We start from the raw sequence: 10,993 nt of genomic DNA, 5'->3' as shown, positions 1-10,993 counted from the left end.
CCAGTACAACAGAAAAGTGAAGGGTCTGCCTCTTTCACTAGGGGACCAGGTGTTGTTGGCAAACAAGGGAGTCAGAGGAAAAAGGAAGCTCTCTGACAAATGGGAACCTGTTGTGTACACGGTAGTTGACTTGGATCCTGCTCTTCACATCTGCCGTATCAGAGACAAAGAAGGTCATGAGCGTGTGGTGCATCGCAACCTGCTCCTTCAAGTTAACTTTTTGCCCTTGGACACAACACTGAATGACGATGCTGCACATCCTGCTGTGAGCGTTGTCAGTGGCCCCGCTGAGTCTGACCTGGATGGGTCTGTGACATCTTTTGGGGGCACAGGAGCTGTACCTCCTGCCACCTGGACTGTGGATTCCGTCTCCAGCATTGGCGAGTGTGATGACCGCACACTATCATGGATCCATCAGCAATCTGCCGCTGACCCGGTCGAAGATGGCGTTCATGGGACCCCTCCCATAATGGGTGTTTCTGATCTTGGTGGGCTGGCTGGTGATGGAGCCTCCCCAGGCTCCCCTGCTGCTTTCCCGTCCCACACTTTTCATTCTCTTGAACCCAAAAATGTGGACGTGGATCAAGGACTTACCACACGTTTTGGTAGAATCATTAAACCAGTTCGTCGCTTGATTGAATCAATGGCTCAACTTGAAACACTCCTTGGTGTTGAACCTGTTCAAGCAGCGGTTATTGATGTGTGAATTTGCTTATTTCTGTATGTTTTTCATTGCTATTGTTTTTGGAAAAGAATAATACAGGCACAGAGTTCATTGTATTTTGTCAGTCTGTGCAGTCTGATAGTGACGCCAATAGATATTATGGCCTGTTTTGTGTGGTGTAAATGGCACCTCATTTTGTCTATAGAAAGTCCTGGGATCTTGCTAGGCGCCGAGCAGGTCTCAGGTCTCTTATCCTCCTTGGAGGAAGCTATGTTGCTGATCTAATTCATTGTATATGCGATGTGAATTTGTTTGAGGCCACTGTATCTGTTATTGTGGGTTTATATTTTTTTTTTGGTGTACCCTTTAGGATTTTGTGTAATTCTTGGGGGGTGAATGTAACAGAGTCATAAATAACATTGTTATAATTACACAAAATGTGTTCTAAACCCCCAAACTTCTCCTTTTATACCTGACTTTTAGGACCTCCAAGCCTGTAGTTGTGTTCATTATCAGTTAGAGCCCCTCCTCATTCTTTTCTTCTTCTTTGGTGCAATACTATAAATACAGTGTACCCCTTTTGCCTCTCCCCTTTTTCTACAATTCCCCTGTGGGAGAGGTGGGTGTCATTTCTTTCCAGCACCTTAAAGCACACATAATTCATATTTAACCACCCTGATGTTTATGATTGCGATTTTAATTCAGTTATTGTCATTATTGAGCCTGTTTTTGTAAGATGTTATAAGTGTGTAGTATGTGTGTGTCATAAATGTGTTTTAGGCGCCATAAATGATAGCATGAATATGTATTCCTTGCTAGCTTGGGAGCTGTGGTGGGTTGAGCTAATCCTCTTCCCCACTGTCTGTATTTGGTCGTAGGAGCTGGAGTGGGCAAATTATTTACTTGGAGGTCTTTCTTTCTTTTACCTTTTTTATCAGGTATGTCAGATTTCATGTTGTTTTTGTTTTATCTTATGTCAAATATGTTACGTGTAAATGCATATTTTATGTTTAATGTAAAAATAAATGCCACCCTTTTTCTACAATTCCCCTGTGGGAGAGGAGCTGGAGTGGGCAAATTATTTACTTGGAGGTCTTTCTTTCTTTTACCTTTTTTATCAGACACAACGCAGAATCACACCGGTTACACAAACATCAACACTTTGTAGTGTACCAACACTGTGGGTGTCTTTCTGTTCTTGTAGATTTAGCTCAGAGCATAGGGCACTGTCAGAAATCTGTTTTTGACCGTACTGGGTCTCCTGTTTTGCAGTAATAAGAAGACCAATTTGTAAGAAAAGTGAAAAAATGCAAGTAAATAATATATTTTGGCATTATTATTTATCTAGTCAGAACAGATCTTAGGCTACGTTCACACTGCAGGCGAAAGCGCATCAAATCCGATTTTTTTGACCCTATGCGACCCATATCCGATCATGCTATGACAGTGTGAACGGCGCAAATCCGATATTTTCAAATCCGATCTGGGTCACTTTCGTATGTGGTACTGAATCCGATACATATCCGATGTTTTAGAAAGCGACTGCTGTGTGAACGGTCAAGTCGCATTAAATCCGCCTTTTACGTCACCGACACAAGACTGAAGCCAATTATCAGCGCCGGAGAAGCACCCGATAAGACATCGCGAACGCTTCCTGGCCATCCAGCGTAGATGTCAGTGAAACTGTTGGGAAGACAACGTAAACATTTTATTTGTACTGTTTAATCTGCAGATTCTGACAGAAATCTGCAGCTATCCTTTGAAGCACCGCCCCTCTCTTAAACAGCAATAAGGATCATTATTAGGTTATTTACATTATTATGTAAATAACAAAACAACTTAAAGCAAAAATTGGGAAACGTGAAGTCCGAAGTCTTTATATTAAGGGCCATCAGTCAAACAATACTGTTGCTCTGGGTCTAAACAGAGCGCCTTGTGTGTGACATCTTTTGCGCATGCGGGCCGCTTTGAGCGTTCACACTAGAGCACGTTTGCTGTCGCATTTTATTTGTAGTGTGAACGAGCAGTAAAAAAAATCGGATTTGATCAAAAAATCGGAATTGAGCATTAAGACCTGCAGTGTGAACGTAGCCTTTCGTATGTGGTACTGAATCCGATACATATCCGATGTTTTAGAAAGCGACTGCTGTTTGAACGGTCAAGTCGCATTAAATCCGCCTTTTACGTCACCGACACAAGACTGAAGCCAATTATCAGCGCCAGAGAAGCGCCCGAGAAGACATCGCGAACGCTTCCTGGCCATCCAGTGTAGATGTCAGTGAAACTGTTGGGAAGACAACGTAAACATTTTATTTGTACTGTATAATCTGCAGATTCTGACAGAAATCTACAGCTATCCTTTGAAGCACCGCTCCTCTCTTAAACGGCGATAAGTATCATTATTAGGTTATCTACATTATTATGTAAATAACAAAATAACTTAAAGCAAAAATTGGGAAACGTGAAGTCCGAAGTCTTTATATTAAGGGCCATCAGTCAAACAATATTGTTGCTCTGGGTCTAAACAGAGCGCGTTGTGTGTGACATCTTCTTTTGCGCATGCGGGCCGCTTTGAGCGTTCACACTAGAGAGCGTTTGCTGTCGCATTTTATTTGTAGTGTGAACGAGCAGACAAAAAAATCGGATTTGATCAAAAAATCGGAATTGAGCATTAAGACCTGCAGTGTGAACGTAGCCTTAGTTTATAAAAGCACAGTATATAACATATGGCAATACTTTATAATTTAGTTCCTTTTTTTCCATTTTGACAGACAACACATTTTCATATAAACTCCATCTATTCAGTAACTCACAGAAACAAAGATAAATCCATACATAAACTGTAAGTGATAGCATGGATGCCCTTGTTATGATCAACCTGCTTTTAAAGCTCATTATCAAATATCTGCATATGATTTGTGACCCCTGCCAGCATGAGATCTTTAACTGTGATGAAAACCACGAAGAACCCTTGTGGCTATGGTTATTAAAATATTTCAATTACCTTGCTTATATAGTGCTTCATTACTGTGTGATCTCGTAACTCAATTACATAGAGATGAATACAAGTTTTTAATTAGTTTTTTTTGCTGCTGCCTTGAAGATAAAGCATGCAGCTGAAAATGTTCTTATGACCGATGTGTTCCCACAAGTGCTTTAAGTGATATTTCTTTTACATTAATAAAGATTCTTCAACAGTCATGTGATATCATGCGAATGAATCTGATGATCTAAATGAGTCTATTAATAAATTCTGTCATGTATTTTACTAAAAAAGGGTGTCAGTTTTTTATAAGAATACGCTTAAAATTATCCTGACTTTGAATGTCAAAAGTTGGTTCTCACAAGGACACAAATAAAGCAAGAACACACACACACACACACACACACACACACACACACACACACACACACACACACACACACACACACACACACACACACACACACACACAGACACTATGTAGACCAGACAGTGAAACATGGATAGGTGCCATAATGTCTAGATGCCACTTTTCTCTGTGCTCTGTGACTCTGCAGAGCTTGCAGCTCCAGGAGTTTCGCACCCTTTTTTCACCGTCTGCTACGGCTGAGGCTGTGTTCCCACACCATCACACTGGCAAGTCTTTCATATGCTGCATAGTTTCATCTGCCTGCTTCAGAGCTCAGAGAGAGTCTTGAAATCAGTAGTATATAAATTGTGAACCTACAAATCAGATTTTAAAGCCCACTGGAAGAAAGGCCACAGACTGCTGGACTAATTCTCTTTGACTGGCACCTTGTTCTTATATAACAGTGTACAGCAGAGGCTTTTATAGTGAAGTTTGTACTGTTTAAGAGCTGAAAACAAAGCAGTCAGACTTGAGGAGGATTGGGCATTGCCTAGAAATTGAGATGACAGAGTGTTCAGGTAAGTGGCACCCAGCAGGATAAAACCAGTTTGACTACTTTTCAAATGGCTTTATCTGTCTTACAGTCCCCCCCCCCCAAGTTTAGATCAGCTTTCAAGTCTAATTAGAGAAAAGATTCACCTTAGTCAGTTAAGTTATTTGAAATGATAATCAGATGTCTTTTTTCTTTTTACAGCTGAAAAGCAGCTCTTTGTGTGGAAGTGTCACTGTGGGCACTTGGTTTTTGCTGCTCTGCCTTCTTTTGAAGTTTGAAGGGATTGTCTTTGCACACAGTAGGATTATAAATGGGATTAGCTGCATTTTTGATTGTCTGCATACCTTTTTATTTTTCACAATAATTCTTTTTGGAATAGATTTACAGGTTTCTATTTGAAATGACACTCTGGCACATCCCTGTTATTCATGCACACCTTCTTTTAATCACCTGTATTGAAATGCTTCTCTCTGAAGTTTGTTTTCTACTCAGTGGTTTTCTTTTGATGAAAATAATGAATCCTGCCTCAGTGTTATGTTCACAGTTTTAATATAAAATGATAAAATATAAAATTTGTAAGTATATACTTTTCAAAAAACAATTACTAAATACGATTAAGAACAGAGTGTTTCTACTTATGAGGGCAAATGAGGCAAAGCATCAGACTTTAGTTGTCAACAGGTTTTAAGAGGTTATCTGGTTTTGAGATAAACGGTGTTATTTCTTATGGATTTTTATGTGCTGAATCCAAATATGAGAAATAAAAAGCTGACTGACTACTGTTTCCACAATAACTATATATATTAGGGGTGCAACGATATATAAAATTCACGGTTCGGTTCGATACTTTGGTGTCACGGTTCGATATTTCTTCGATTCAAAAAAAAGTTCATGCCTTTTTAATTTGTCATTTATTAAAATTATAAATATATATTTTAACTCAAAAGTACAGTTTTTAAATTTAATGTTGCTGAAACAACAAAGTAATAAAAAAATAAATCTATCTGATCGACAAATCACTCATCTTTAGAAAAGAGAGTTTATTACAGAGAAATGTCTCTTTCCAAAATAAAAGCTATACTATACGCTTCTTCTGGGCTATATTCTCAGCAGCATATTAAACATATCAGGTCCCCATAAGGAGAATCATGTGCTAATGGCTGTCTAAATGACTCGGGTAAAGTTTGTAGCATGCGTGCTTGTTGTTTTTGTCTGCTTCCACTTGTCTTTGCACTAGGATGATGTCGGAGTACATGTGCAGTCATATTCGTTGTGTTCCCACTAGTGCTGTCAGCGTTAATCTCGCTGAAATGACGTTAACGCCACAACACAGCAAATCTCCGTTAACAAGCTACCGCGGATCGCCCCGTGCGTGGGGCTGGACAGCCAACACGTTAACGAGCAAACTGCGCTAACGCACTAGTTCCCACCAATGTAATAGAGCATTGCGTGGCACATCCAACATACTGTTTTACTTTTGTCCATGACGCGCTTACCTTCAGGGTCATACGTCACATGAAAACCAAAATAGTTCCAAACACCAGATCTGAATGAGGGTGGGGGAGGTTCAATTTGCCATGTTGCAACGAGAGCTTAACTTCTGTCTGCTAGCTTGCCCTGCGCTCAGTGAATCTGCGTTCGACTACTCCGCCTAGAATGCACTGTCGAGCGCAGATCCACTGAGCGCTCAACACAGACAGCATCGACAGAAGGAAAGTTGATAAAATAAATTAAAAATTTTGTATTGTTCGATACACATGCGTACCGAACCGAAAGCACTGTATCGAACGGTTCAATATCAATACGAGTATCGCTGCACCCCATATATATATATATACACACATATACATACATATATATATACACACATATACATACATATATATATATATACATACATATATATATATATATACATACATATACATATATATACATACATATATATATATATATATATATACACATATATATATATATATATATATATATATATATATATATATATATATATATATATATATATATATATATGAACATTTTACACATGTGCATTTCTAGCTCAACCTGCCAGACCTGTTCCAGATGTTGTGTATAGGTGTGATATAGTAACTGTATGAACGACAAATCGGATGAATACTGGATGAAAAGCACATACAATAATTTCTGTTATTATACCACAAGTCAGGAACCAGGAATTTATTTTTGTAATTTTATTGTTTCAAGAGCTTTTGTAGCATATTATCACAGCTAGAATCAACCAACAATTTTAAGCATAGTTTTCATTTCAAGCAGAGATGGGAGAAGTGCAGCCATTACATATATGCTCTGGTAAAAGTTAAAGTTCAACTGACCTAGTTAGTATTGATTAAAACAAATGCGACCTTAAACCTACATGGGAGCCAACGGCCTTGTAACTGCTAAGAGTGTAGTGGTGAAAATATTGTTTCTAATAACTAAGTTTAAATTTAAAATAATATTTTTCTGTACGATTCTAAAGGAAGGATGGAGCACTTAGCATGGCTGATACTAGCAATGCTATGGATGGTGCAGGCAATAGATTCCTGCCCTGATGTCTGCAAATGCTCCAGGAAGTCTGGCCCAGAAAAATCAGATGTCAACTGCCATAAGCGGGGGCTTCGAGCTTTTCCTTCCAAATTGCCTTCTGATGCTTGGATTGTTAAACTAGGTGTGTACATTTTAATCAAATCCTCTCTAAGATCCTTTTGACATTCAAGGAATGCATTAATCTATCTAACATTTAAGGAAACATAATGGGACCTGATTTCATCAATAACTGACTTCTTAATTGCTGCCAAAAGGTGAGAATGGTATTACCAACCTGAAGGCAAATACTCTGAGATCAATTCCAAAGATCGAGAGCGTCAATCTGGAGAGAAATGCCATAAAATCCATCCATCCCCAGGCCTTCTCCGGTGCAAAGCAATTGATGCTTCTCAATCTTTATGGCAACCACATATCCATTCTTCCACCAAGGGGGTTTCAGGTAAAGATTTTTGGAGAGGAGCACACTTTTCAGCATTAATATTACAGTAATTTGACAAAAAAAAAACAACAACAACTGTTTTCTATGTCTGAAGGACCTCCTAAACCTCCGCTTCCTCATGTTGGGACAGAACCAGATTGGCATCCTGAAACCTGAGATTTTTGCTGGCATGAGAAACCTGTCAGAGTTGGACCTTACTCTCAATGCACTGACAGTCCTCCCACCGAATGCGTTCAAACCTCTGATTGCTCTCAAAGTTTTGGATCTTTCCCTCAACCGCATCCAGAAGATTTCTCCCAAGGCCTTCAGTGGACTGAGGCAGCTCTTGTTCCTCAACTTGGACAACAACAGGTCACAATGACATGTGCCATGCTATTATACATCTAGTAGTTACCTTTTCCAGTGCAGGTATTATCAGTGAGAAACAAACTTCACTTCCGTGTGTTGTTATGAGATATTTCTGATCAGAGTATCATTACGATTTACTTGGTCTTAAATAGCCTTAGGATCTGGAACCTCAAAACTGAAGTGAGAACAAAAAAATATTAGTTCAGCTGCTCCAATAAACAATATCGCAACTACTGCTAATAGTAAGCTAGAACTGAAGAATTAGTTACTACTAAGGCAAAGGAACCAAGCAGATGTTTTGATGTTGAACTGTTGGCTGGCTGGTTTTCTCTACATCATGGTTGAAAATATTTCCAAAATGAATGTTGAACCAACGGTGCAGAAATTATAAAAGAGATAATCTTCTGTTATCTCTTTAATGATTAGACCAAAAAAGGTTTCTTGATTAAAGAATGACAAGGAAAGAATACATAATCTCATGCTTTTGGGTTAGCACTTATCCTACTAGCTTAAATGGCTTCATGTGTGAATATAAGCATTCTTGAGTTTATGATACCTACATTACAGACAGAGGGGGAATAACTGTAAGAGTCCAAAACATAAAAATAAAACATACCAATTTTTACTGATATATCACAGAGAGTGTTGAATTATGGTTTATGTGTAGGGATGATGTTGCTAGGGTATCAAATATTAGATATTAGATATACTGGTGACTTTGATTTCCAAAAGGGTTTTGAATTCAATGGTTTCACAGTGTACTTTTACTTCTGAAGAGATTCTAACTGTCCCCCCATATCCAGTCTGAAGACCATTCCTTCTGGGGCATTCAAGCCCCTGCAATCTCTGGAGATGTTGGTTCTAGACAACAACCTACTATCTACCCTGACGTTAACAGCTTTGGATGGCCTGAGCAACTTGCAGGTAGCATGTTTTTCTGGTATACATAAAAACAAAAGAAAAATCAAAGACTCAGTTTCATTTTTTTAAACATATAGTATATAGCAGTTAGATGTCTTACCCAGCAGACCCTGATCTGACTAATTCTTGCACATAATAGCTAGTGTGATAACACTTCTAACTTAAATTGCAAAAACCTGCTCTATTTCCTCGAGCAATAATTATGAACATGCTAAACACTGAACCAGGAACTCTACCTGAGGAACAACGAGTTGGAGCTTCTGCCCTCTGATGTGTTCATCAACCTGCCCAAGCTTTCACAGCTGGCACTCAGCGGAAACCGCCTGAAGACAGTGGATGGAAACATGTTCACCCATATGCCTGGTAAGATAACTGCCAGCATGCCCTTTCCCTGTCCTATTTTCCCAGGAACAAGTATTGGCGGCAGGATGCTGTTGTCGTGATAATCATTTTTTCTGATCTGTGTTAGTTCTAAAGAAGTTGTACCTCCATGACAACCCTTGGCAGTGTGACTGTAACATTAGCCCACTGGTGCGGTGGATGGGTGACACCAAGGCCACGCTTTCACCACGGCACAGCCCAAAGTGCGTGACTCCTCAAGAGCTCAGAAATAAGAGCCTCAGCAGCCTGCAAATTGATAAACTGCTCTGTCACACTTAACAGTATAGATGAGGATCACAGCGTGGGCTGGGACTCATAGAGATTTTTTTTTTTGAGTAGACTGGGTGGCAGAATAACCCTCTATGATATTTTTAAACTGCAATATATTACTGTCTTTCTCTAAAATATTGTATCATGTTTGCTTTAAATGGCTAAAAATCTAGAATAAAATGCCACACTTTTAAACTAAGACTGCGATGCTTTGTTTTATAATAACATAATATAATAATAATATTACTCTTTATTTAGGTTTCTCACAAAAGTGGTGTTGGATGTTTTCCAATTTGGGTAAATGGTAAATTTTCCACTCAAAGCCCTTTATGAAACTTGCCTCATTCACACAACCACTTTTAACTATGCTTTTTCTACATAAGCGCTTTCTATCTAACATTAACACACATTCACAAACCGATGGAGAGCAACTTGGGGTTAGTGTTTTGCCCCAAAATTATTTGACATGCAGACTGGAAAACCCAGGGATTAGAAGATCGCCTGCCCTGCCTGGCAAAATAACTGCCAGCCTGCCTGGTTTACCTCCTGAGCCACAGCCACCCTCAACTTTGACCCTTACTTCTTTTTTTTTTTTGCTTTATCATGGTCTCTTTAATAGCAGGTAAAAACCTTAAAATCACTAAACCTGTAGGTATAAGCTATTTGTGGGACGGAAAGATTTGCATTATCAGTGCTATTTCCACATGCAACGAATAAGTACTAACCCTTATCACCGGTTGTGAGATTAACATTATAATTCCATATTGCTTGTCTTAAAAAGACTTTGCAGGTTTGAAAAGTGATGGATTACGTATAAAGAGATTACATTAATCACATTCCAGGGAATGGTTTCTCTAATCTGTTACAGTTTATGTAAATAAAAAGGAAAAAAAAGGCATTTGGATAGACACTGCTAGGATTCTGTATAGCTTAATGTAATAGTGAAGACAGCTGTAGATAATGAGAAGTTATTGGATTTGTAATCTCGTCTTCATTTTAATGTGCATCAGCACATTAAAACAGCACATAGAGACCCCAAGTCTTCTTGTTTAGGCTTTTGCCCAATTACCCGGTTGCAAAGATTTGTTGCTTGTGCAGCCTAAAAAGCACCATATCCATATCCTTGGACTGGATGACACTGAACCCCAAAACTATGCAAACTCTAAGACCATGAAACTCAGTCCGTTTGTACTGTTGCATCATATTTTCAATTTCAATAAATGTGTGTGTGCCAAGTTTTATGCTCGATCTTTAATATGAAGATAGTCATTTGTTTGCATGTAATGTCCTCATTCATTGTGAACATATATTGACACTATACATAATGTTTTTCTGAAGTTATGCCAGTTTTCATATGGTGAAACATCCTGCAAAGCAAATTAAAGTATATTAACTTTTTTTAATCAAAGCTTGCATGAAAATACCTGGCAGATAAGTACAGGCTACTGTTTACAGTACTGTGGTGAGGTTTACAGTAGTGCACTGTACTAGACTGGTGCAGAGCAGCTGTGTTGCTC

At 38.8% G+C, this 10,993-nt stretch overlaps 1 protein-coding gene across 1 annotated transcript; it reads left to right on the top strand.

Moving 5' to 3' along the window:
• Positions 1-4,369: 4,369 nt before the first annotated feature.
• On the top strand, positions 4,370-9,565 carry LOC146652939 (uncharacterized). The gene is made up of 7 exons (XM_085383408.1): positions 4,370-4,574; positions 7,050-7,238; positions 7,372-7,556; positions 7,651-7,907; positions 8,708-8,828; positions 9,053-9,188; positions 9,295-9,565. Exons 1-7 carry the CDS (start codon positions 4,559-4,561, stop codon positions 9,483-9,485), a joined length of 1,095 nt encoding a protein of 364 aa, XP_085239534.1. The 5' UTR covers positions 4,370-4,558; the 3' UTR covers positions 9,486-9,565.
• Positions 9,566-10,993: the final 1,428 nt, after the last annotated feature.

The sequence above is a fragment of the Rhamphochromis longiceps genome, linkage group LG15, assembly GCF_057381845.1.
Source record: "Rhamphochromis longiceps isolate RC_006_pf linkage group LG15, R_longiceps_female_GT1.1, whole genome shotgun sequence".
NCBI classification, from domain to species: Eukaryota; Metazoa; Chordata; class Actinopteri; order Cichliformes; family Cichlidae; genus Rhamphochromis; species Rhamphochromis longiceps.
Note: the sequence above shows the minus strand (reverse complement) of the source record. Positions and strands in the feature narration are given on the sequence as shown.

Bases quoted from the DNA above. Each gene is read 5' to 3' on its own strand.
- LOC146652939 (XM_085383408.1), top strand. The intron at 7,239-7,371 runs GTGTGTACATTT...TGCTGCCAAAAG, and splicing joins TGCTTGGATTGTTAAACTAG to GTGAGAATGGTATTACCAAC. The intron at 7,557-7,650 runs GTAAAGATTTTT...CTATGTCTGAAG, and splicing joins TTCCACCAAGGGGGTTTCAG to GACCTCCTAAACCTCCGCTT.